We start from the raw sequence: 24,763 nt of genomic DNA, 5'->3' as shown, positions 1-24,763 counted from the left end.
AGGCAGGTTTGTAACAACATGAGAGTGAGAAAATGAAAAGTTCATGGATGATGTCACTGATTTGGGGGAAAATACACAAAATGAACCGATTTTCAATATAAAAAGTGATTGTAAACTGGATTTTTTAAACGTCTTTAGCAGTCTTGGGCATGTCAAAGATTGGTAAGGGCATTGGCTTTGATGCATTTTGAGTTTTTGTGCAGCATCAGATTGGATTTTCGGTCGACCACTAGATTTGATACGTCCAAGGCTGCCTTAATGCACGGGCTTACCTGGGGTGAAGCCCAGGGGCCTCCCAAGTTCAGGGGCCTCCCATGTTCACGTTCATGATGAGCTGAAAAGGTCATATTGTTTTGTAACTTGTCAGGTTTTCAGTCAATCACTCTAATTGCACATTACATGGCTGCTGATTGGTCCGTGGTAACTTACCATGAAATAAAATGTCAGACGTAACAGATTTTTCTATTCCGCGTAATGTAATTAAGTGCGCGTTGTCAACTTGACATTCCTGCACGTTAGACTGAGTGTGAAAGAGAAACTGGAAATAATCCACCAACAAATGAAAGAGTAATTTCTGAAATTTCATAATAAGGACTGGTGAGGTGCAGGTCTCTCTCTCTTTCGCACGCGTGCTCGCTCTCTCTGTGCTTGTGCAGCTGAGTCTTTGGCATGCAGAAGTCATCCAACCGTGCGCAAGAAACTGTGCCGCCAAATAAAGAAAAGAGTTCCCGCACATAATGCTGTCAGTTGTTATAAAGTTTAAGTTTACTCGCGTTTATATCAGTGACGTGTGCGCAGCTGGAGCGATGTAGTTTGACGCGACATTAGCTCACAGTACACACATCTGTTGGTTTAGATTAGAAAGACGAGAAAGAGACGCAACGGTAAAGGTGTAAGTCTAAGTAACGAGCGACAAGACCATCTGAAATGATCATCCCCTGACAGCACTATTCATATTTATAATCTCCTTATCTAAAGATCTTATAAACAGGTATGTTCCCTGTCTGTCTTGTGCATATTCATACTTGTGTTTTAAATGAGACTATAAATCGAGGGGAAGGGGGGCCTACAAAACCTCTTAGCCCCGGGGCCTCACATTAGGTTAAGGCGGCCCTGGATACATTATTTGCTTTTTTCTAAACAAGACATTTGTCTTGTTTAGCTTTGCATTAACAAAATAAATTAGGCTATATAACAGGAAGCTAACAAATCTCTCATGATGTGGTGATGTGGCAGAGTAGCAAATCTAAATAACACGCGAGCCGGTGGACAAAAACAAACAACCTGGCGTAAAACTCTAAATACTTTAATTAGTCTGCGATCTTTATTGACAAAACAATCAGAAATACATACAAATTAATTTTCATGTGTATTTTAGATTAAAGTCTGTAAAAGACAGTACAGGTGAAGTAAAAAAGCCTTGTGGTGGCACATTAACCCTTTCCCCGCCAGTCTTTTTATAAAGTTGCCAGCCAGCACCAGCATTTTCTATAATTTTCACAAGTTTCATGCCTTTCAGAAAATGTTCTTAAATACCCTCTGCTTTAAAAAAAACAGTTTCATCCTACATTCATCTGTTCTCTTTTTATCATCTCTCAAATATGGGTGGGTTTTCGTCAAAAATACCAAATTGTGAGTAAAAAGCTGAGATAATTGCATTTTTGAATTTCAGAACGATGATCAAAACACGTGCTGTGTCTGAACTGTTTAGGGGGAGGGGTTGCTTCCTGGTTGCAAAAGTTGGGTAGGAGCGCCATATGGTGGATAATGGCGGTATTGCGGATTGCCGGAAAAACTCATAATTGGCAGGGAAGCAATTTCTCTTAATTGACGAGTTACCATGTCAATGGCGGCAAAAGAGTTAAAACAAACATTCAAATAGCATTTCTATTCAAATTATTATTGCAGATTAAATATTTAACCATTCATGCACATGCATAATTCACAGCAGTGTAAAAACTGTAAAGGTAATAAAGTTACATGAAAATTCCACTAATAATATAGTGTAAAGTGATTCTTCATTTTCATTTTTGCCATTCAGACGAATAATAGAATCTGATTGTCAGAGGAGGAAGATTGAACATTCTGATAATCTAACACAAGACTTCAATGAAAACATGAGTCCTCATTTCAGGTGAATTATAGGATTTGGTTTTATTTGCAAATGCTGAATAATGTTGACCTTTTCTATTTTGCCTAAATTTAACATTTTACAAACCATTAAGAGTCCTGTGTCTAATGATACAAACATTTTGTTCTGTACATTTTTACTCTTACAGGTATTTGTGTAATAATCTGATATATTAATTTTTAATTTACAGTCATGACTCTTATCTTACTGAAGTCCTGAACACATTCAGATCAAATCTGAGGAAGAAGTTTGAGTGTTTGTATGAGGTAACATCAAATAAGAGAAACCCAACACTACTGAATGAGATCTACACAGAGCTCTACATCACAGAGAGTGAAAGTGGAGAGATCAGTAATGAACATGAGGTGAGACAGATTGAGACACAATCCAGAAGAACAACAACAGAGGAGACACCAATCAAATGTAATGACATCTTTAAACCTTTACCTGAACAAGACAAACACATCAGAAGTGTGCTGACAAAGGGAGTCGCTGGCATTGGAAAAACAGTCTCTGTACAGAAGTTCATTCTGGACTGGGCTGAAGAGAAAGAGAATCAGGACGTCCACCTCATATTTCCACTTCCTTTCAGAGAGATCAATTTGATGAAGAACAAAACACTCAGTCTTTTAGATCTTCTTCATCTTTTCTTCCCACAAACAAAAGAAATGGAAATCTTCAGTGATGAATATAAAGTGTTGTTCATCTTTGATGGTTTGGATGAGTGTCGTCTGTCTCTGGATTTTCACAGCAGTGTGAGGTTGTGTGATGTAAGTGAATCAACCTCAGTGGACGTGATGCTGACAAACCTCATCAAGGGGAATCTGTTTCCCTCTGCTCTCATCTGGATCACCTCCAGACCAGCAGCAGCTGATCTCATCCCCTCTGAGTGTGTTGATCGAGTCACAGAGGTACGAGGATTCACTGATCCACAGAAGGAGGAATACTTCAGGAAGAGAATCAGTGATGAGAGTCTGTCTGATCAAATCATCTCACACCTGAAGTCATCCAGGAGTCTCTACATCATGTGTCACATCCCAGTCTTCTGCTGGATTTCAGTCACTGTTCTAGAGAGAATGTTGAGTGAAGCAGAGAGAAGAGAGATCCCCAAGACTCTCACTCAAATGTACACACACTTCCTGATCATTCAGACAAACATCAAACATCAGAAGGACTATGAGAAGAAAGATGAAGACATGATCTTCAAACTGGGGAAACTGGCTTTTGAGCAGCTTGTGAAAGGCAATCTGATCTTCTATGATGAAGACCTGAGAGAGTGTGGCATTGATGTAGCAGAAGCATCAGTGTACTCAGGATTGTGTACTCAGATCTTCAGAGAGGAGTTTGGTTTGTATCAGGGGAAAGTTTACCTCTTTGTTCATCTCAGCATCCAGGAACATCTAGCAGCTCTTTATGCTCACATCTCCTTCACAAAGAACAACACAAATGTGTTAAAACCAGGTCGGTTTTCTAACATTTTGGGCAAATTTAAAAATAAATCATCAGAAGAAGTTTTATTATCTGAGTTACATCATACAGCTGTATATGAATCTTTACAGAGTAAGAATGGACATCTGGATCTTTTCCTGCGTTTTCTTCTGGGTCTTTCACTGGAGTCCAATCAGATTATCTTACAGGATCTACTGACACAGATGAGAAGATGCTCCTACATGAAAGAGAAAACTGTTGAGTACATTAAAGAGAAGATGAATGAGAATCTGTCTCCAGAGAAATCCATCAATCTGATTCACTGTCTGAATGAACTGGGTGATGATTCACTGCTGCAGGAGATTCAACGTTATGTGAGATCTGAATCAGTAGGAAAGACCAAACTCTCCTCTTCACAGTGGGCAGCTTTAGTTTTTGCGTTGTTGACGTCTGAGCAGCATTTGGATGAACTTGAAATAAAACCATTTATTGGAGATACAAATACAGCAGCTGAAGTTCTTGTGAAACTGCAGCTTGTGATTAAAGAAACCAAAAAACTTCAGTAAGTAAAACTAATAACAATCACATGACTGTTTACATATTAAAGCAACACTATGTAGTTTTCCATGTAAGATTGGCTTACGGCTCCCCCATGAGGTTTAAAAGCGCAACAGTACCTGGTATCAGACACTCCTCTGCAGGTAGGGGAGGGGCGGGGCTGTGTTCTCCAAACCAATCACGTGACTTACGATTGTGGCTTAGCAGCTAGGAGGCTAATCAGGTTGCGGTAGAATTCATACAGCAGTTGTTCTACCACTGAAATAATTTTAGAGACATTATTTAAAGGTCGAAAAAAATAGTGTTGCCTTAATACAATTAATTTAAATATTTTATGATTTTTCTTTTTTAATTCTTACTTTGGGAGAATCTTTTCTAGCAAAAGTCATTTTTCTAATGTTGTAAATAAATTAGCAGTCAATCTCAAAAAAATTCCCAACGTTCCCCAAAACGTTCTGCCAACATAAAATGTGTCCAGTTTTCTTGACGTTATAAGAAAGTTTTTCTGGGTTGTCCGAACATTAGATGAATGTTAGATTCTACCATTTTCAAACGTTATGACAATGTCATGTTTTAATGTTCACACAATGTTTAAAACAACAAATGTTTTATAGACTCATTTGCTTGTTATGTAAATGATAGAGAAACATTGCATTTTATTATTTTAAAACTTATAAAACATTATTTCTGAATTATATTATTGTGTATGAAGAGTTTTTCTCCTCGTCGTGTAGTTTTTATAAAGATGATTAAAAACATTGATCCATCATTGACACTGACACACACATTAATAATGTTTTTATAGATTGAGTGAAATTGATCTTTAACTCTTTCACCGCCAGCGTTTTTAAAAAAAGTTGCCAGCTAGCGCCAGCGTTTTTCATGATTTTCACCAAAGTTTAATGCCTTCCAGAAAATGTTCTTCTTTAAATATATTAACATACAATAGACCAAATGAAAGAACAGACCCTCTGCTTTCAACCAAAAAAAAAAACGTTTCATCCTACCTTTAGTAGTTCTTTTGTAATCAGCTTTTGAATATGGGTAGGTTTCTGTAAAAACACCACATTTTGAGCAAAAATCTGAGATAATTCCATTTTTGTGACAGACTTTTCATAGAGATCTCATTCAGAGCGATCTTTAAAACAGACACGGACATGCAGCAGCTTGCCCTAGGGCAATACTTCCGGGTTTAAAAAGTTGCGGACGGGGCGCCACCTAATAGCGGTATTGCGAAAAGACGGAAAATCTCGTCATTGGCGGGGAAGCGTTTTCTCTTAATTGACGAGATATCTCGTCAATGGCGGTGAAAGAGTTAAACACTGTAACATCTTTAAATGTAAGATCAGAGTTATGTTATCTCCAGCTGATATTCCTCCTGTAATAGAGGAAGATTTTTACATCAAATACCTGATGAGAATTACAAGTGTGAGTTATGAACTCAATACAGATTTATGAAGAAATGTTCATGTGGTTTAGGACATCTAACACTAATAGTCAGCTGTGTGATGGATTTATTTGACATTTAAACACACAGTGTCTCAGTTACTGAGGGATTGAAAGAGGAACATTACATGAAAAGATGGAGGTTAGAGATTTGTGGACAAACTTTGTAGTTTTGTATAATTCACATAAAGTCTCTGTTCTCTAAAGGTTGAGATGGTGTGATATCACAAATGAAGGTTGTGTTGCTCTGACTTCAGCTTTGAGATCAAACCCATCACACCTGAGAGATCTGGATCTGTCTGATAATAAACTCACAGATTCAGGAGTGAAGCTGATCTCTGATGTACTGAAGAATCCTGACTGTAAACTGAAGACACTGAGGTAAGATTGCGATCTGATGCTCAGACAGAAATCAAATATAGATTATAGTGAGACTATATAGAGATCATAACATCTGTAATGGATTCATAGACACTAGTCAACATTGAAAGTGGATCATAAAAGTTAATCTTAGGGTGTTTTCAGACCTGTAGATCGATTGCTTTGTTTTGAAACCGGGGGTTACATGTCTACAATGTTGGTTCAGTTCGCATACACAAGGCAATATTTCCAAATGAAGCAGACTTTGTTAATACAAGTCATGTGTGTAAACTTTCCTTTAATTGCTCAGAGTGCATCTGTTTATTTTCTGTGATTCTGCTTAAATTGTCCGTCAGGATGGACAGAGAGCAGCTTTACGAGATTATTTTGTGGCTTTTTTCTATGTGTGGTTATATTACTTCATTTGTTTAAGTAGGAATAAAAACTTAGGTGGGACAACATTCTTACCATGAACTTATTCGTTTTTAATAAGAACAGATGAACTTTGGTGTTAAATGGCGTTGATCTGCTCAACAGAATTCATCTACAAAAAGCTATCAGGTATGTTCATGGATAATTAAGCAATTCATGGGTACCAAAGACGTCACTTCTGCCATGCCCGCCGCAATATTTGTGTCCGTCTTGGCAGTGAACACATATCTAATGCACTAAATGGTCACATTTATTAGTTTAATTGAGGGCTTACCAGAGACAAAATACTGATTTTACAATCTGGAGTTAGATGTCAGCGGCCAGCAGTGATGGGAGTAACGCGTTACAAAGCAACGCGTTACTGTAACTCCACTACTTTTAGCAGTAACGAGCATGTAACAAAGTATTTTTTTAAATCAAGTAACGAGGCTCTCCACCCTTGACCTGAGAAGTGGGTACTGGCAAGTGCCGCTGTCTTCTGAGTCCGCTCCCAAAACTGCATTCCGCACAAGCAATGGCCTTTGGCAGTTTAAGGTCCTCCCCTTCTGGCTTTGCAACGCCCCCGCGACCTTTGAACGACTTATGGACAAAGTGTTGGATGGAGTCCCTCGCAGGGAATGTCTCATATATTGGGATGATCTCATTTGATGAGGCGCTTAATTCCCTTCGCAAAGTGCTTGGAAGAGTTGCTGCAGCGGGTCTGAAACTGCATCCAGACAAGTGTCACTTTATGAGGAGAGAGGTAGAGTTCCTGGGTCACAAATTGGGGAGGGAGGGCATATGCACCATAGAAGACAAAGTTCGTGCCATCAGAGAGTGGCCAACCCACACAGACTTGAAAGAATTGAAGAGCTTTCTGGGCCTAGCCTCTTATTATCGGAGGTTTGTGAAGGGGTTCTCATGCATTGGGGCACCACTCTTCCACCTCCAACAGAAAAATCATGACTTTGTCTGGACAGATGAATGCCAGAAGGCGTTTGATCCTCTTCGCCAGGGACTGATTGAAGCTCCAGTTCTTGTTCCACCTGACCCAACGCTTCCTTTTGTACTAGACACAGACGCAAGCAATGTCGGTGCCGGGGCCGTGCTGTCGCAGGATAGGCCAGATGGTGAGCAGGTGGTGGCTTACTTTAGCCAGGTCTTTAACAAGAGTGAAAGACGCTATTGTGTCACTAGATGTGAACTTCTTGCAGTGGTAATGGCAGTAAGACATTTTAATTATTACCTGGGTGGGGCACCATTCAAAATAAGATCAGATCATGCTGCACTTCAATGGCTCATGTCCTTCAAAGAACCTGAGGGTCAGGTGGCGCGCTGGTTGGAAGAACTTCAGTCTTACAACTTCACAGTAGTCCATAGAGCTGGGTCTAGCCACACCGATGCGGACGCAGGGCAGAAGCAGGGGAGATGGAACTGTGTGAGGAAAATGGGTCAAGACAGCATGTGTGCGGGGCGTTAAGAGTTGTTGAAGCTGCATCAAGAGATGGATGAGGATCTGAAGCCTGTGCTGTGCTGGGGGCTCACAGGAAGCCCGATTGAGGGGACATTGCAGGGTGTTCCCTTGTTACTAAAGGATTATGGTCCAAATTCAACACTTTACAGCTGAGTGACGGTGTGCTACAGCGGGCATGGAAGGAGCCTGCTACCGGGGAAGACAGGTGGCAAGTGGTAGTACCCAGGACACTGAGAGAGGCAGTGTTGTCTGCTTGTCATGGGAGCACAGGATCTGGACATTTCGGAGTGTCCAAGACCCTTCGTCAGGGCTTTTACTGGGGCCAGCACAGGCGGGATGTGGAGGATTTCTGTCGCAGATGTGATGCGTGTGCGGCCTACAAGGGTCCTCTTGATCAGTCCCGCGCCAGGCTTCAACAGCAGGCTATAGGGGCCCCAATGGAAAGACTAGCTGTGGACATCATGGGTCCTTTTCCCGTCACAGAGAGGGGTAACCGTTTTGTGGTCGCTGCTATGGATTTTTTTACCAAGTGGCCTGAGGCTTATGCAATTCCGAACCAGGAAGCTGAGACTGTGTCTGATGCATTGGTGGAAGGGATGTTCACCAGGTTCAGTATGGCGGAAGTCATCCATAGTGACCAAGGGAGAAATTTTGAGTCTAAACTGTTTACCACATTTTGTGAACGGCTGGGCATGGAAAAAACACGCACAACACCTTTGCATCCCCAAAGTGATGGTCTTGTTGAGAGATTTAACAGGACCCTGGGCCAGCAGCTAGCTATTCTTACGGCTGACCATCAACGGGACTGGGACACCCACCTCCCTTTTTCATCCTCATGGCCTACAGATCAGCAGTGCAAGACTCCACTCTTTGAAAACCTGCTTTACTTATGTTGGACCGTGAGCTCCGGACCCCTTCGGAGTTGTCATTTGGGATACCCCCGGACATGCCGGTTGCACCTGCTGAACCAGAATATGCCAGACGGCTTCAGGATTGGTTGGAAACAGCCCATGTTTTGCCAGAGATCAGCTACAGAGAGCTGGCATGAGACAGAAGAGGAACTACGATGTTAGGAGCAAGGGTCGGAACTTTCAGGCTGGCGAGTTCGTTTGGGTGTACAGCCCGAAAAAGAGAAAGGGCAGATCTCCGAAGCTTGATTGTCATTGGGTGGGTCCCTGCTTGGTTTTAGAGAGGGTGGGAGAGGTAGTGTACAGCAGGGGTCCCCAACCTTTTTTTCACCACGGACAGGTTTCAGCTTTAAAAAAAATTCGAGGACCGGGGGGGTGAGATGGGGGGGGGGGGTTTGGGGTCGCTGAGTTGCTGTTCAAACGTGCTGAAAATCGTCCTTTTCAAAATTTACGTTTTAAACGGAAGTAAAGATAACAACCATGCATTAGGAAAATTAATAATTGCTTTATTTAGGCTATAGTATATTTTCTATAGACTTGTAAAATCATATTTTGGCGGATTGTTTTTTACTTTCATTGTTTTTACTAGTTTGCCTGCCCATTTAGTCTTAATAATTAATGGAACCTAAACGAACTTGGCTTGCTGTTCTCGAAGGCAGCTCGAATCTTGGTCGGGCTCGAGACCCAATTCCAAGTAACAGAAGAGAAGAAAAATGCAGTGAAGGAGGAGAGATGCCAGAAGAATTTCGGCTGGGCGCAGAGGCACGAAGACTCACGTTTACCATGATTAATGATGATTGACAAGTTTAGGTTCCTTTTCAAACCTACGTTAAAAGTGTAGCCGTTAAAATATTATTAGCCTAATAGTTTATTTTGATCATGGTGCTACGATCGATGGATAATTCTGAAGTTGTTTTAAAGAAGAATAAAATAATTACTTTTCAGTCATTTGCGCTGTCACACATTTGAACGTCTCCGCATATGTACATCATTGCGACGTACATTTGCAAATGATTCATAAAGTCATACCTCCGCAATTCTTTGATCGATTGTGTTTTAGAAGTACTGTATGCTCAAACTATGACAGCAATGTGATCGCTGATGCGCTGGTAGAGAGAGAGAGAGGCGGAGAAAAAGAGAGAGAGCACGGCTCTGTTCAAAAGTGGAAATGATTGATGTTATTTGAAGTCGGCTCTTACAGTACAAAATACCAGATTAAGCTATTACGTGGCTATTATACACATTTTTTCGGGATGTTCTTGCGACCCGGTGGCAACTTGTCCACGACCCAGTACTGGGTCGCGACCCGGTGGTTGGGGACCTCTGGTGTACAGGGTACAGATGCCGCCGAGGGGCAGGAAGGTTGTCCTCCACAGAGACAGGCTAGCTCCCTATAGAGGTAACCTGACCATTTCTTTTCAAGGGAGGAAGCCCAGTTCCCCTGCTGCACAAAACAGCTTGCTGACCACTCGCCCCACTCCTTAGCTGTTCGTGAGTCACCCTCCCTAAATGCCTCGGACCCGACTGCTCCCCATGGATCTTCTCATCTGTCCCACATTCCAACTCCTCACCCAATTGGAGGCCCAGACATTCCTTCTGATATAAGGCCAAAAAGGCTGTGACGCCGGCCTGAACACCTCAAGGACTTTATTTGCTCCCTCGAGGGCGAGGGCTCTTCTTATTAAGAGGGGGGCAGTGTAATGACATTACTAAATGTGGAACACTGGTTGTTGTCTTATTGCTATTGTTCAGCAGTGTTAACAATGATATGAGTTCTAGTTACACTAAATGAAGTTAGTTGTTAGTTCCAGTGACCTTTAAAGAGGAAGAAGGGGCGTGCCTAAAAGAGGAAGTAGGTGGCCGCTTATGTTGTTGTTGTTGCTGCAGTGAGTTGAATGTTGATGTACGGCATGGGTTGCGGCCAAAACAGCAATCCATCAGTTGTTTGAATAAATCCTAAAAGATTGAGAATCGTCTGGTTCCTTAAGCGTAGCGAGACGCTACACTTTGTTTAAAAATGTGTAAATTATCTTCGCCAAGCAATCGCATTATGACATCAACTTGCATTTGTAGTCCACAAAGGTAATAAATCTGAGAAATGTTCATATATTCTTAGATGTTTACATCGACTTCATGGAAGAGAACGATCCGCAATTGTTGTTTCCACTAAAATATTCACACTGCGCTGTACACCCGTGTTAAAACTCCATAGTATGTGTGAGCTCGCTTTTAGTTTTAGTTTCAGTCTCTCCGTATCCGAACAAACAATCCACTCGCTCTGTGTCCGTCTGACAAAACAATCCACTCGCTCTGTGTCCGTCTGACAAAACAATCCACGTAGCCTACTCCGTTTTCTGATTAAATATCTTCCTTTAATCCTGTGTATCATTTAAATCCAACAGAAAACAAACAACATATGACCAAAGAGCGCAGTCCCTGCCGCAAGCTTCACAAGCTGTGTTCCAATTTAAGGGCTGCACCCTACTAAGCATGCGATAAAAGGTGAGCACTCTCTCTTTCAAGGTGCTCAGAAGTTCGCGAAGAGAACTGAAATGAGACGGTCTAACCTTCGGAGGACCCATAATTTGCGTCACCTGCTGCACGCACATCGCGCCTGTCAGCAGGACACAGCGGAGACGTTTCTAACTTATTAAAATAAATATGAAATCTGAAAAATGATAATTTATTTTAGAAAATATGACATGTTGACACAATTGTCTCCAAATTTTTAAAGAGACACTACACAATTTTAACACATTATATATTTTTGTAAACATGCAGAATATTTGTCTAAATGGTATAAATGATATAGATAAATAAACTAAGTTTACATATTAAGATAATTTCTAACAAAAATATTCAAAGGTTGAATCTAAAGCAAAATAGCCTCCTACAGTATGTGATATATTAGAGTCTTATGTGTAAAATAGCCCATCCATATCATTTTACTGTTCAGTACTGTTCATATTTACATTTAAAAAGCAGACATAAAAGTAACTTAAAAGTTACTTTTCTAAGTAACTAATTACTTTTGATATACAGTAACTGGTAGAGTAATTTAGTTACTTTTAAAAGAAGTAACTAGTAACTGTAACTAATTACTAATTTTCAGTAACTTGCCCAACACTGGCGGCCAGTTAGTCTCTACAGTTGTTCGCGATTGCAGAAGAGCGCAAAATCAACAAAATTGATTGATTAACAACTGCATTTTTGGGATTCTGCATTATTTGTCATATTCTGTATTAAATATTTCCAGAAATTAAAAATGTCTCATAAAATAAATCAAATATAATATCTGTCATTATAAATAGAGTAGATGTAGCCAGGGTGCGATTTGCCGGGGGGATGCGTGGGATTTCCCCCTTTCTGGTCAATGTATTCCTGCCTCTACTTAATTATTTTAATCCCCGGTGGTGATAAATTTATCCCCTCCCCAAAGTGATCAGTGCTACTACACTAGTGGCGAGACGGATCACAAAATTTATCACGGATCCGTGGTTTGATTAAAGTCAATTTTGTTTTTAAGCTACTTTGTCTGGCTCTGATACAGCTGCCGCGCAGCCTCTCTGTATTCACCACTCTGCAGACTTGCTCAATGTCCCGCCCACGGCGCTATCTGATTGATTACAGACCTGGTTCTACCTCACGAGTAATAGCCTATCAACACTTGCGAGATGGTTATGGAGCTGTGTGTCGAAACGATGAAATGCAGCATATTCAGCCGCATATTAATAAAGCGGGAATAAACATAACAATCTGATTCTCTGTTTATGATGACAAGCAGAGTTAGTGTCCCAGTCACACCACTGAGAATGGCAGAAGTTACACATGATAAATGCCGATGAGGCGTTTAGCGAGGCGTGGGCGTGTCCAGTTTGCGCAAATGAGCTAAGTGACTAACACATAATGCATCTGACTTTTCTATCATTTCACTGTAGCTCAGCATCGCGGTGTAAAGTTAATGTTATTACTTTAAAAGCAGCATTAAAACTGTTTCTACTGTAATGGTTTAACTTTGCAATCAATGCATTGTTCATATTTATGTTTAAGTTGACACTACTTTGTGCCACATAGTTTTGTCATTCAAGATTTAATTCTTGCGTGTTTTTTCGTTGTGCATGATCACAGTTCATATGTGTGAGGAATGATAAGCTATTAGAGTAAAAATATTGCGTTAGGCTGCTTCATGAGTTAATAAGAAAAAAGATTTTACAATTCCTGCAAATGCAGTGATGAGTTCATGTTCTCATGATTTATTTTTATGAATTAAAAAGTTTTGAAATGTGCTGTGGACAGAGACGCATTATGTCAAAAATTATAAAAAATTGTCAATAAGCTCATAATTTGTGCTCAAATAGTATACATTTTTAGTTTTAAAACCATTTTGAAAAGCTGGTTATATTTTTATGTTTCTGCGCAAGTTCAGCAGACAGTGAGGTTCGGGATTGTTCCTATCAGAGCTCGTGAGCGGAGAGCGCATTTCTGCATATCAGAAATATTTCAATTAGAAATATATAAAAAATAATAATAATATTATAATGGATTTTTGTTAGGTCGGACAACGATTACCAAATTTCTCATATGTTGCTCTTCATAACCACTGAAAAAAAAAAAGTTAAAACTAATGGTGGGTACAAAATGACTCATGACGAAATATGGTGGGTACCCACCGTCGCGGAAATCGATGCCTATGAAAACATACCCCCCTCTGTTTTTTTCACAAATCGCACCCTGGATATAGCGGTATACTTATAGTGAGCCGCTGTTGGGAGGGGAAAGCACAATTGACGCGTAGTCTGAATTCTTCATGTTAATCATTTATTTGAACAGAAAAGAAAAAAGAAAACATACAGCCACTTCCCTGCCGGGAAACACGGTCAGAAAATTGTATCCGCTTCCCCTTACTGAACTCCTCCCCGTTCCTTACCTGCCCTATCTAAATACATAATCGTGAAGAGATAATAAAAGTGTCAAATTCAAAACATTCAAAATTAATCCTCGTACAATCCCAAATAATACACAAATAATAATAATAATCAAACATAGAATTAATTATATTCAAAATATTAAATAAATATTTTTAATCAAAACATGCAATGAAAATAGAAATGGGAAGAAAAGAGGAATGACTCCAACATTCCGCCCCCTAATTGTCAACTTGTGACAATTCTAATAATTCATTTCAAAAGGAGCCATACATTTTTTTAAAGGCCAATGTCAGAGTCTTTGGGCTCTATCTTACACCCGGCGCAATGCAGCGCAATGCGCGACGCAAGTGTCTTTCGCTAGTTTCCACCCTAATTTTCACGTTTAGCGCCGCGTTGTTAAAATAGCAAATGCATTTGCGCCCCCTTTGCGCCCATGGGCGTTCTGGTCTGAAAAACGAGGTGTGTTCAGGCGCATTGTTGGCGCGTTGCTATTTTGAGGCAACTAAAATAGACTACGCCATTGACCAACAAAAACCTGGTCTAAAGTCTAAAGTCAATGGCGCAATATGTTTTATGTTATTTAAAGAGCGCATTAGTAATATGCGCCTATAAACGGGAGGACAACGCGGGTTTGCTTATCACAAAGTACATAAATGCGCAGCAGCACAAAAATGCTTTTAAATATGAAAGATTAAAGGATTGAATTTAAGAGATTATTATTGAGTCTCTTGGACATATTTATAAATGAGGACTGATTATGAGACGTTAGAAGGCGCAAAGAGCTGCTTTACCTGCAGCCTGATAAGTAAATAAATGCTTTGCTTTAAACAAATGCGTCTGTTTTTAAATGTTTTTTTTTTTCAATGCTACCTCACGGATTTATTGTATATGATGTACCTGTGGATATGGCGAGATGAGAAACATTTGTAAGTAATGCTTAAAAAAACTCTTTGCTAAAAAAAACGCTGTCCAAAGTGCTGAAACGTGAGGAGAGCCGTTTGTAATTTCTTTATCTCCTGTTTGTTACAAATAAAGTATTTTTAGAGTACAAACCTTATCTTACATACTTGTAAATTATTTTTTGATGATATTGGATAGCCATATATATAAAGCAATTACAAGCCTGCTTTTTACTTCCATGACTAAAAGAAAACGGGTTTTAAAGGTTTTAATAAAAAAATAACAATTTCAATATAAGGGAAAAACAACACAATTATTTAACATTAATCTTAAACTGGGGATCTTCTACCTCCGTTTAGTTTTTCAGTTTACAAAGTCCGTCATCTAAATAGGGATTAGACATAGCGCCAGCGCAACTTGCTTTTAAAGGGAATGAGAGCTGTGACTCTCATTGGTTTACTGCACGTTACGCCCAAAATACTCCCATTACAATAGGACCTACCCTTTTCGACCATGCGCTCGGCGCAAAAACGATTTTTCCCGTCGTTAAATTAGCAAAAGTGGATTCGGACACGCCCATTTAGACGTTGCGCTGTGCGCTTTAGACAATGCGCTTAGATCGTTAAAATAGGGCCCTTTGAGTCTTATTATCAGTTTATTTGCATTGTCATAACATAAGGAAGCACAATTTGCTAATTGGTCTCTCCAGAATGCTGTTCTTTGTCCTGCCCTTAACTCGCCGTACATCTCCTTTCCTGTCCGGGAATGTCTCCAGGATCCGACCTAAAAGCCAGGAATTTCGAGGTGAAGAATCGTCGATAATGAGAACAATATCACCAGTTTTAAGGTTTTGTTTGACTTTGTTCCACTTCTGCCTCCTCTGCATTAATGGGAGGTACTCTCTAATCCATAGTTTCCAGAAAAGATCGCAGATGTACTGCACCTGTTTCCATCTTCTTTTGGAATAGATTTCATCCTTCTGAAAAAGCCCAGGAGGCAAAGTAGGAATTCCTTTCATTTGGAGTAGATGATTGGGGGTTAAGGCTTCTGGATCATTAACATCCTCAAAAACTGTAGTGATTGGCCGATCATTAAGTATGACTTCCACTTCACATAACGCAGTCTGTAGGCCCACATCATCAAGGATCTGTTGTTTCAGGATGGAATATAGGATCTTTTTGAGAATTCTAATGATTCGTTCCATACACCTCCGTGATGAGAACCCAAAGGAGGATTAAAAGTCCACTTTACATTATCTCTCAGCAATGCCTTCTGCAACTGGTCATGATTGATGTTAACAAAGGCCTCTTTTAATTCTCGCTCTGCTCCAATGAAGTTGGTTCCATTATCTGAAATTATCTCTTTGACTTGACCCCTTCTACAAACAAATCTTCTGAGGGCACAAATACAGGAAAGGAGAGCTGCTGCTGATTCCTTCCGTTTTTGACTCAAGTGAAGGAGTACATTCCTACATTTCAACAACCATGCAGTTGCTCTTCGCAATTTCTCCCATGAGGAAAAATACTCAATCAACTGACTGAGGGGGGTAGAGCATACCGTAGTGGTACTAAAAACTACAGTTGTTCTCCTTATCTCTGTATCATTGTCCGAGATGCAAAACGATTCCTGGGTTTTAGGCCAATTAGCGACAGGACTTTTCAAATATTCTGGGCCTCTTAACCATCTTCCATCATTCTTAAAAGAGCTAGATCTTAAGCCTCGGGAGGCATCATCAGCAGGATTAGCTGCAGAACACACATAGCGCCACTGAAACTTCTGTGACAGATCTCTTATAGTAGAAACTCTATTGGCAACAAATGTCTGAAATCTGCTGGTGTTGTTCAAGATGTATTTGAGATGGACATTAGGCAATCATCCACATAGAAGTTCTTACGAATTGTGGATAGAACTTCTGGATCAGCTTTCTCTTCATTGTAATCGGCTGTCTTCTTCAACGCAAAGTTGGCACAACTTGGGGAAGAAACAGCTCCGACTAGAGTACAGTCATTCTGAACTCTTTCAAAGGCTGACTAATATCACATTTAGGCCACCACAAGAAACTTAAAAAATTCAAGGTCTTCTTTAGGAACCTTTATTTGGTGAAACATACCCTCGATATCCGCCATTACAGCGACCGGCTGTTGGCGAAATCGGAGTATTACACCTAAAAGGGTATTAGTGAGATCTGGGCCCTGCAACAATGCTGAATTCAATGAAACACCTTGAAATGAGGCAGAACAGTCCACTCAAATTTTCTTTTTTCTTTTATGATAGACTCCATGATGGGGAATGTACAATTCTCTACCATCATCCCTGTTGAGCTCTGTTTGTGGAACTTCCTCAGCATGGCCCTTTTTTAGGATGTCGCCAATGAAGTCCCTATAATCAGATAAAAAGGCTTCATCCTTCCTAAATCTCTTATATATGCTCAGGGCTCGTTGTTCTGCAATCTTTTTTGTTGTCCGGCAGGGTAAGGCCAGATTTACGAAATGGAAGGCATATTTGATAATGACCATCAGTTTTAACAACAGAGTTGTTCACAATTTCCATAAATCTCTGGTCCTCAAAAGAAAGTTCGCATTTCCTCATCATAAGCTTGCTCTGGGAAATCATTGTTGTACTGTTCCTTGAGTTATTCATCCAGTTTAGCAACTGAGATCCTGTTAGACATGATTGCTTGTCCCATTGTTTTGAGCAAAATCTCAATTCGTTTGCCTTCCACATTCAACCATCTCATTAATCTCTCTGTGCAAAATGTGGCTGAACTTCCAGGGTCTAAGAAGGCATACGTCTGGAACACTCTATTACCTTTTGTAGCTTTTACTGGAATAATTGCAAGCTTGTGTCACGGAGTGACTTCAGTAGGGCGGAACCAAAACGAGAGTACAGTGGTTCCGCCCAGACCCGTTTGCACGAACGCCTACACTTCCGGGTTTCCTGGGGATCCCCGAAATCACCGCAATGGAGTACAGCTGTACCAACGACGTGGCGAATGGTGATTGGGTGAGACACGCTGGGAGAATAGGTATAAAAAGGGAAGTTAGAAGAGGCACAGTGTTCAGATTTGGAGTGCGTTGGGCAGATGCTGGGACACCTCCACTGGGTTGAGCTGGGAACACAGGGAAGTAGCATCGGGGAAATACTGGAGATCTGCACAGAGAGAGAGTGATAAAAACATTACAAGTGATTGGATTGTTGTTGTGTTACACGGAGGCTTGGGCGAGTTCTTCCCACTGGAGCGATTGGATCTGAGGACGCCTGGAAGAGGAGGAAAACAGAGGGAGAACGCGACATAGTCGTGAGTACTGTGAACATTGTTGTTTGAGAAATCTGCAATATTAAAGGAGTGTGTGCTTTACCTTCTTAGCGGCCCCACCAAGTGGAAGCCGGTGTGTGAGCCGGAAATCAAGCGTGTTGGACAGAAACCACAGAGCCATAAGTAACTGTAAACATTGTTGTTTGAGAAATCTGCAATATTAAAGGAGTGTGTGCTTTACCTTCTTAGCGGCCCCACCAAGTGGAAGCCGGTAAGTGAGCCGGAAATCGAGCGTGTTGGACAGAAACCATAGAGCCGTGAGCAACTGTAAACATTGTTGTTTGAGAAATCTGCAATATTAAAGGAGTGTGTGCTTTACCTTCTTAGCGGCCCCACCAAGTGGAAGCCGGTGGGTGAGCCGGGGATCGAGTGTGTTGGACCGAAATCACAGAGTCGTGAGTATTACAAACATTGTTGTAGGAGGAATCTGCAATATTAAAGGAGTGTGTGGTTTTGTTTCTTTAGCGCCCCCACCCAGTGTGAAGCCGGTGGGTGAGCCGGGGACCAAGTGTACTTACCGGCATTGGACATCAAAGCTTTAGTCGGTTGGGATATCATCACCGCGACAGACGAGGCTGTCTCCCTTGTCCAGAGCTGGTCTTGCCTAGAGAGGAGCACGGACCTTAATTATTCACTGAAGTGTGTGATGTGCAGTGTAAAGAGTGATCGTTTGACGTGAGTACACTTAGTTTGTAGTGTGGTGCCGTGTCTTGCTGTCTGTGCTCTCCCTCAGGGAAACTGGGCTTTCTGTGAGTACCATCGGCAGCCGTTATGCCGACGAACACCCAGCCAACCTAACACACGCCACGACTCCTGTAGGAATCCGCGGACGCTGTAAAGGAGGTATTGAGAGGAAAGTAGTAGGCTACTTGACAACCAACGGCGGAGGAGCCGCCAAGAGGAGGACCGGGGGTCCAGGAGCTGCGTATACGCTGTGTGCAGCGTATTACTAATGTAACGTCTAGAAGAAAAAGCTAAGTTAAGCCCAAGAAGGCGACCTCCCCGGGGTAAAAAACCCCCTAGGAGAAAAAAACAAAAACCCCTGGGTTGTTTAGCCGAGGAAATAAAAAAAAAGTCCTAGGAGGGAAAAACCCTTGGGAGATATATATGTATATACACACATATAAACGGATAAGGAGATTATGCGGAGATTAAGCGGGTCCTGCCGGTGAGCGTTGGTCAGGCATCAGCTGGGCATCACGTTGAAGGACGACCAGTAGATCAGAGGTGTGCCGACTTTCACATCTACCGGAACTGGGTCTGTTTGTCCCATTGTCCTCGGGGTTGAGGACGAGACAGGGAGAGAAAAACAAAATCATATTAGCGTAGGGGCCGTTCACATGTAATGCAAGTGTCACACAGTGATGTGGTTGAATCAGCTTAGTTTCAGACAGACTAACTATTGCCGCATAATTATATTATCCACAGTTGAGGATTTTGCAAATTGGGGGCCACTGCGACGGTATATATGGTAACTAAGGGTCACCTTCTGATCTTAAAGAGAAAATTAAACCTGTCGACCCGTTTGACTAAGGCCTGTAACCCCACTGTCGTCGTTAATGCAGGTTCAGTGGCAAACGGGTCTGTATGGCATACTATTCACAAGACACATGAAAGCGCCAAAATCGCAACCCAACCATACGTGCCAACCCTTTTGACTAAGGCTGGAGGCCCCACTGTCGTCGTTAACACTCTGGGGTCGACGGCGGCGCGGGCGCCGCAAACCCTTTATTTTTCAATCACTCCGTAAAGAGAGTTAGATAACTCTGCTGATTTTGGACATACAGATATGATTTATACATCATTTAAAACGTTAAAGTGTCTAGTTTTTTTTCTGGCCACTCCCAATAAAAACAGAATGTTGTGCTTTTCGCAAAATTAAGAAAATAAACATGATGCGTGTTTTGTTCTCTCTCCCTCAGTGAAGTCCTTTCGGAAACACGTCAGAAAAATTAACTGTAACTTAACGATTACTTGTCATAATAACAAAAGATACATATCTACATAATGCTTGGAATGTCTGCTTTTGGAAGATGTAAGTGAAATCGAAAACAAATATTGTAATTCGTTGTTAAATGTGTTAGAAGAGGGAGATGTACCGTCTTTCTCGTGTTCCTGCATTATCTATAATGAGCCACGCCCCGCTCCATTGAAGAGAAGAGCAGAGATCATCCATATTCATTAGTCAACCCCAGTCAATGGAGACTCCGTCTCTGTAGCCATTCAGTGATGTGTTGAGTTTTAATCCGAGTGTTGGAAACATGACATCTACTTGTTTACTGACTCAGACTGTAACTGAAGTTATCTCCAGACGCGAGTGTGTGTGCTTCATCAAACAGACGCGATCGACGTCCAAACGCACACACAAACACACGATACCTCATATTTGACGCGCTTTGTGGTATCATTATAAAATATGCGATTGTAAAACATCACATCTACTTGTTTACTCGCGCCTAAAGTTATCTCCAAACAGACGTGAGTGTGTGTGTGCTTCGTCAGTGACGCGATGTCCAAACGCACACACAAAGCCTCATATTTGACGTGCTTTGTGTTATTCTTATAAAAGGTGCCATTGCAAACATCACATCTACTTGTTTACTCGCGCATATAGTTATCTCCAAACAGACGCGAGTGTGTGCTTCGTCAGTGTGACGGGATGAATGTCCAAACGCACACAAAAACACACGATGCCTCATATTTGACGCGCTTTGTGGTAAAATTATAAAAGATGCTCTCTTGCCTGTAAATACAAGTTATCTCCAGGCGCTTATGTTTTCTTTGTGTTTCCGTCAGACGCGGTCGACGGCCAAACGCACACACAAACACACAATGCCTCATATTTGACGCACTTTTGTATTAAAACGCATCTAAACACCTCTAAAACCCGTTTGTTCGCGTATATCTCTGCACAGTAAGTTTATTTAACGCAGGATCACGCATGGGAAGGCATTTCTTTTGTGTTGCTTTCACAAACAAACACGTAACAAGGCGTCGTCTTACTGCCTAAAGGCTCATTATGCAAGTGTTTTGTTCTTCAGCTGTCAATCACAGATTATTCAAGAGCTTCCAGCCTCCTTGCATATTGTCTTCCTAACCAAAAAGTGACTTTGAAATTGTAAATCAATATATTGTCTAATGTAAATGTGCAAGCAGAATGATTTTCACATCATTTTAAAGAAAAAACTCTAGACTACTAGATCCTGTTTTGAAAAGTCTTGGGAAAACATGTTTAGTATGGGTTTTTTGGACTTATATCAGTCACTTAAAAATTTAGCTTTTTCAAAAACCACGCATAAACATTTTCCTCTCAAAAATACAAACATGTACATACATGTAGATCATATAATATGGTAGCCCAGTTTGTGCTGAACACAGTGTTATAAGACTTTTGCCATTATTATGTTTTTAAGCAACTGAAAAAAGCACAAATGTCAGTGCATGTCAAAACTTCTCCAGGGTCCTGAGGGCCAGTGTCCCTGCAGAGTTTAGCTCCAACCCTAATCAAACACAGCTGAAAAATCTAATTGAAGTCTTCAGGACTGTTTGGAAATGACATTCAGGTGTGTTCGATTAAGGTTGAAGCTAAACTCTGCAGGACTGTGGCCCTCGATGCCCACCCCTGCGTTTGACTAAGGCCGGAAGCCCCACTGTCATCGATAATGCAGGTTCAGTGGCAAACGGGTCTGTATGGCATACTATTCGCAAGACAAAGAAAGGGCCAAAATCACAACTCAACCATACGTGCCAACCCGTTTGACTAAGGCTGGAGGCCCCACTGTCGTCGTTAATGCAGGTTCAGTGGCAAACGGGTTTGTATGGCATACTATTCACAAGACACACGAAAACGCCAAAATCCCAACCCGACCATACGTGCCAACCCGTTTGACTAAGGCCGGGAGCCCCACTATCGTCGTTAATGCAGGTTCAGTGGCAAACGGGTCTGTATGGCATCCTATTCACAAGAAACACGAAAGTTCCAAAATCGCAACCTGACCATACGATAAGATAAGGTTTTTATTTATTTATTTTGTTGATCTGTGTTATGATCGCGAGTGCTTTCTTCCGTACAAATAACTATTTCGAGTTAAGTACCTTTACTAGACAAATTATGCGAATGCTTTGTTGAAGAGGAAAGTTTTAAGTCTAGATTTAAAATTATCGACTGTGTCTGATTCTCGGACATCGGTTGGTAAATCATTCCAGAGCTTAGGGGCTAAGTAGGAAAAGGATCTTCCACTTTTAGACACTTTTGATAGTCTAGGGATAATCAAGAGACCAGAATTTTGCGACCGTAGTGTGCGTGATGGATTGTATTCTGATAGTAATTCTCTAAGATATGAGGGTGCTAGGCCATTTAAAGCTTTGTAGGTGATTAGTGATATTTTAAATTGTATGCGATATTTAACTGGTAGCCAGTGTAAAGATGCCAGAATTGGGCTTATGTGGTCGTACTTTTTAGATCGAGTAAGTACCCTTGCAGAAGCGTTTGAACTAGCTGAAGCTTGTTTACTTGATTTGCATGGCATCCCCCGAGTAGCGAGTTACAATAGTCTATTCTAGAGGTCATAAAAGCATGGATAAGCTTCTCTGCGTCAGATGTAGACAGTATATGGCGTATTTTCGAGATATTTCTAAGATGGAAGAATGTTGTGCGGCAGACGTTTGGCGATATGACTATCGAAGGATAAGTTGCTGTCGAACATCACACCTAAGTTCCTAACCGAGGAAGATGGCACTACAGTGCAGCCATCTATGTGCAACTTGTAATCTGACATATTATCTTTGTAGCGATTCGGTTCAATAATAAGTATCTCTGTCTTATTGGAGTTGAGCTTAAGAAAGTTATGTGCCATCCAGTCACTAACATCGCTAAGGCAATCTGTTAGCTTAGAAAACGTGTGTGTTTCGCTGGGATGTGACGAGATATAAAGCTGGGTATCATCTGCATAGCAGTGAAAACTTATGTTATGTTTCCTGATAATGTCTCCTAAGGGGTAACATGTATAACGAGAACAGGATAGGACCTAAAACCGATCCCTGCGGTACGCTGTATTTAACCAGGGAGTGATATGACTCTTCCTCGTTTACATAAACAAAGTTATAGCGATTGGTTAGATACGACCTAAACCAGGCTAGCGCCTGACCACTAATACCAACATAGTTTTCTAGTCTATTGAGTAAGATTGTGTGATCTATTGTGTCAAAGGCTGCACTAAGGTCTAATAATATAAGAATTGAGATTTCACCATGATCGGATGTTAATAGGAGGTCATTTGTAACTCTAAGCAACGCTGTCTCTGTGCTATGGTGGGGCCTGAATCCTGATTGGAACTTTTCATATGTACTATTATTTGTCAAGAATGTGCGTAACTGGCTTGCCACTACCTTTTCTAATATTTTCGAAAGAAAAGGGAGATTTGAGATTGGTCTAAAGTTATTAAGCTCTCCTTGATCAAGCTGTGTTTTTTTAATCAGCGGTTTAATAACTGCTAGTTTGAAAGCTGTTGGAACGTATCCTATTTCTAGCGATGAGTTAAAGATATTTAAAACCGGGATTGACACTACAGGGAATACCTCTTTAAGTAGTTTTGTGGGAACGGGGTCTAATATACAGGACGATTATTTGGATGATGTAACTAGTCTAGAGAGCTCATCTATTGTAGTAGGTTTAAATGAATCAAGATGTTCGTATGGTAGTCTAGTGTTAAGTGAACTAATGGGTAGAGTGGTGGCTGCCTGGGTAGCTACAATGTTTTCCCTTATAGCCGTTATTTTGTTAGAAAAGAAGTTCATGAAGTCGTTACTATTGTGTTGAAGTTTACTATTGGTTTCTGTTTGTTCTACCTTTCTAGTCAGTTTTGCAACTGTGCTAAAGAGGAAACGAGGGTTATTATGATTCTCATTTATAAGCTTGCTAAGATAGGTAGATCTGGCAGTTTTAATAGCCTGTCTGTAGTGTTTAACACTCTCTTTCCATGCTGTACGCCATACCTCTAACTTTGTGCTTCTATAATTTCTTTCCATTTTCCTAGTTGCCTTTTTGAGGGCTGCGGTGTGAAGGCTTTATCTACAGTGACTACAAGCTCAGACAGGAAACCTGCTATTTCTTTAAGGAAATCTGCATGGTGGCCCGGAGGTCTATAGATTGTAGCTAAGGCAAAAGAGAGCTTTTTGTGGTTACGATCAGTTATTTCCATATTTAACAACATTAATTCAATTCAATTCAATTGTATTTATATAGCGCTTTTCACAGTGTCTCTTAGTGTCTCTAACATTGAGGCACCAAACACCCTAGTCGACTGTATACCGGGAGCCAGAACGTCTGACATTAGATCCAAACTTAAAGTGCTGGCTAATGCTAAGCGGAAGTTTTCTAAGATTGTTATTCACGCCGGCACAAATGACATCAGACTCCGACAGTCGGAAATCACCAAAGATACTATTAAGGAGATGTGTGAAATTGCAAAAACAATGTCAGACAATGTAATATGCTCTGGTCCCCTCCCCGCCTACCGGGGAGATGAAACACATAGTAGATTAGTGATTAGTGTCTCTCAATGGCTGTAGTTCAAATGATTTAAATTTTAGTTCAGATTTTTGGTTTACTTTAAAAATTTTAAAAATTTGGGGCGTGGTTATGACTCCAAACTAGGCGCACGCTTTTTCGTGAGTTCCTGACTTTATTCTGTTTAAATTCCTGAATTCCATCCTTTTTATTCACCCACACGGATTTAATTTGCTTTATTAACTCTTCGTGGTGATCTAAAAATCAAGATGCCGTCAAAAAACCGCAAAGCTAAGCTTAAATTAGACTATGCCCCAGTCGTGGAACACGAGGAAGAGGGGGATGCTAGTAGCATTAGCTCATCGGATACAGTATGCAGTGTACCTCATGAAGAA

General features: G+C 40.9%; 1 protein-coding gene across 1 annotated transcript in view; it reads left to right on the top strand.

Moving 5' to 3' along the window:
- The first annotated feature begins 443 nt into the window (after positions 1–443).
- Positions 444–24,763, top strand: part of LOC141363173 (protein NLRC3-like) — a 36,936-nt gene continuing 12,616 nt past the window's right edge. Inside the window, exons 1-3 of the mRNA XM_073865752.1 lie at positions 444–2,134; positions 2,322–4,121; positions 5,771–5,944. Of these exons, the coding sequence (XP_073721853.1) occupies positions 2,118–2,134; positions 2,322–4,121; positions 5,771–5,944 (1,991 nt within the window). The 5' untranslated portion in view covers positions 444–2,117. The remainder of the gene's footprint in view (positions 2,135–2,321; positions 4,122–5,770; positions 5,945–24,763) is intronic.

This window comes from Misgurnus anguillicaudatus, unplaced genomic scaffold (assembly GCF_027580225.2).
Source record: "Misgurnus anguillicaudatus unplaced genomic scaffold, ASM2758022v2 HiC_scaffold_33, whole genome shotgun sequence".
NCBI lineage: Eukaryota > Metazoa > Chordata > Actinopteri > Cypriniformes > Cobitidae > Misgurnus > Misgurnus anguillicaudatus.
The sequence above is the reverse complement of the archived record's forward strand: the minus strand, read 5'-3'. Positions and strand labels throughout refer to the sequence as shown.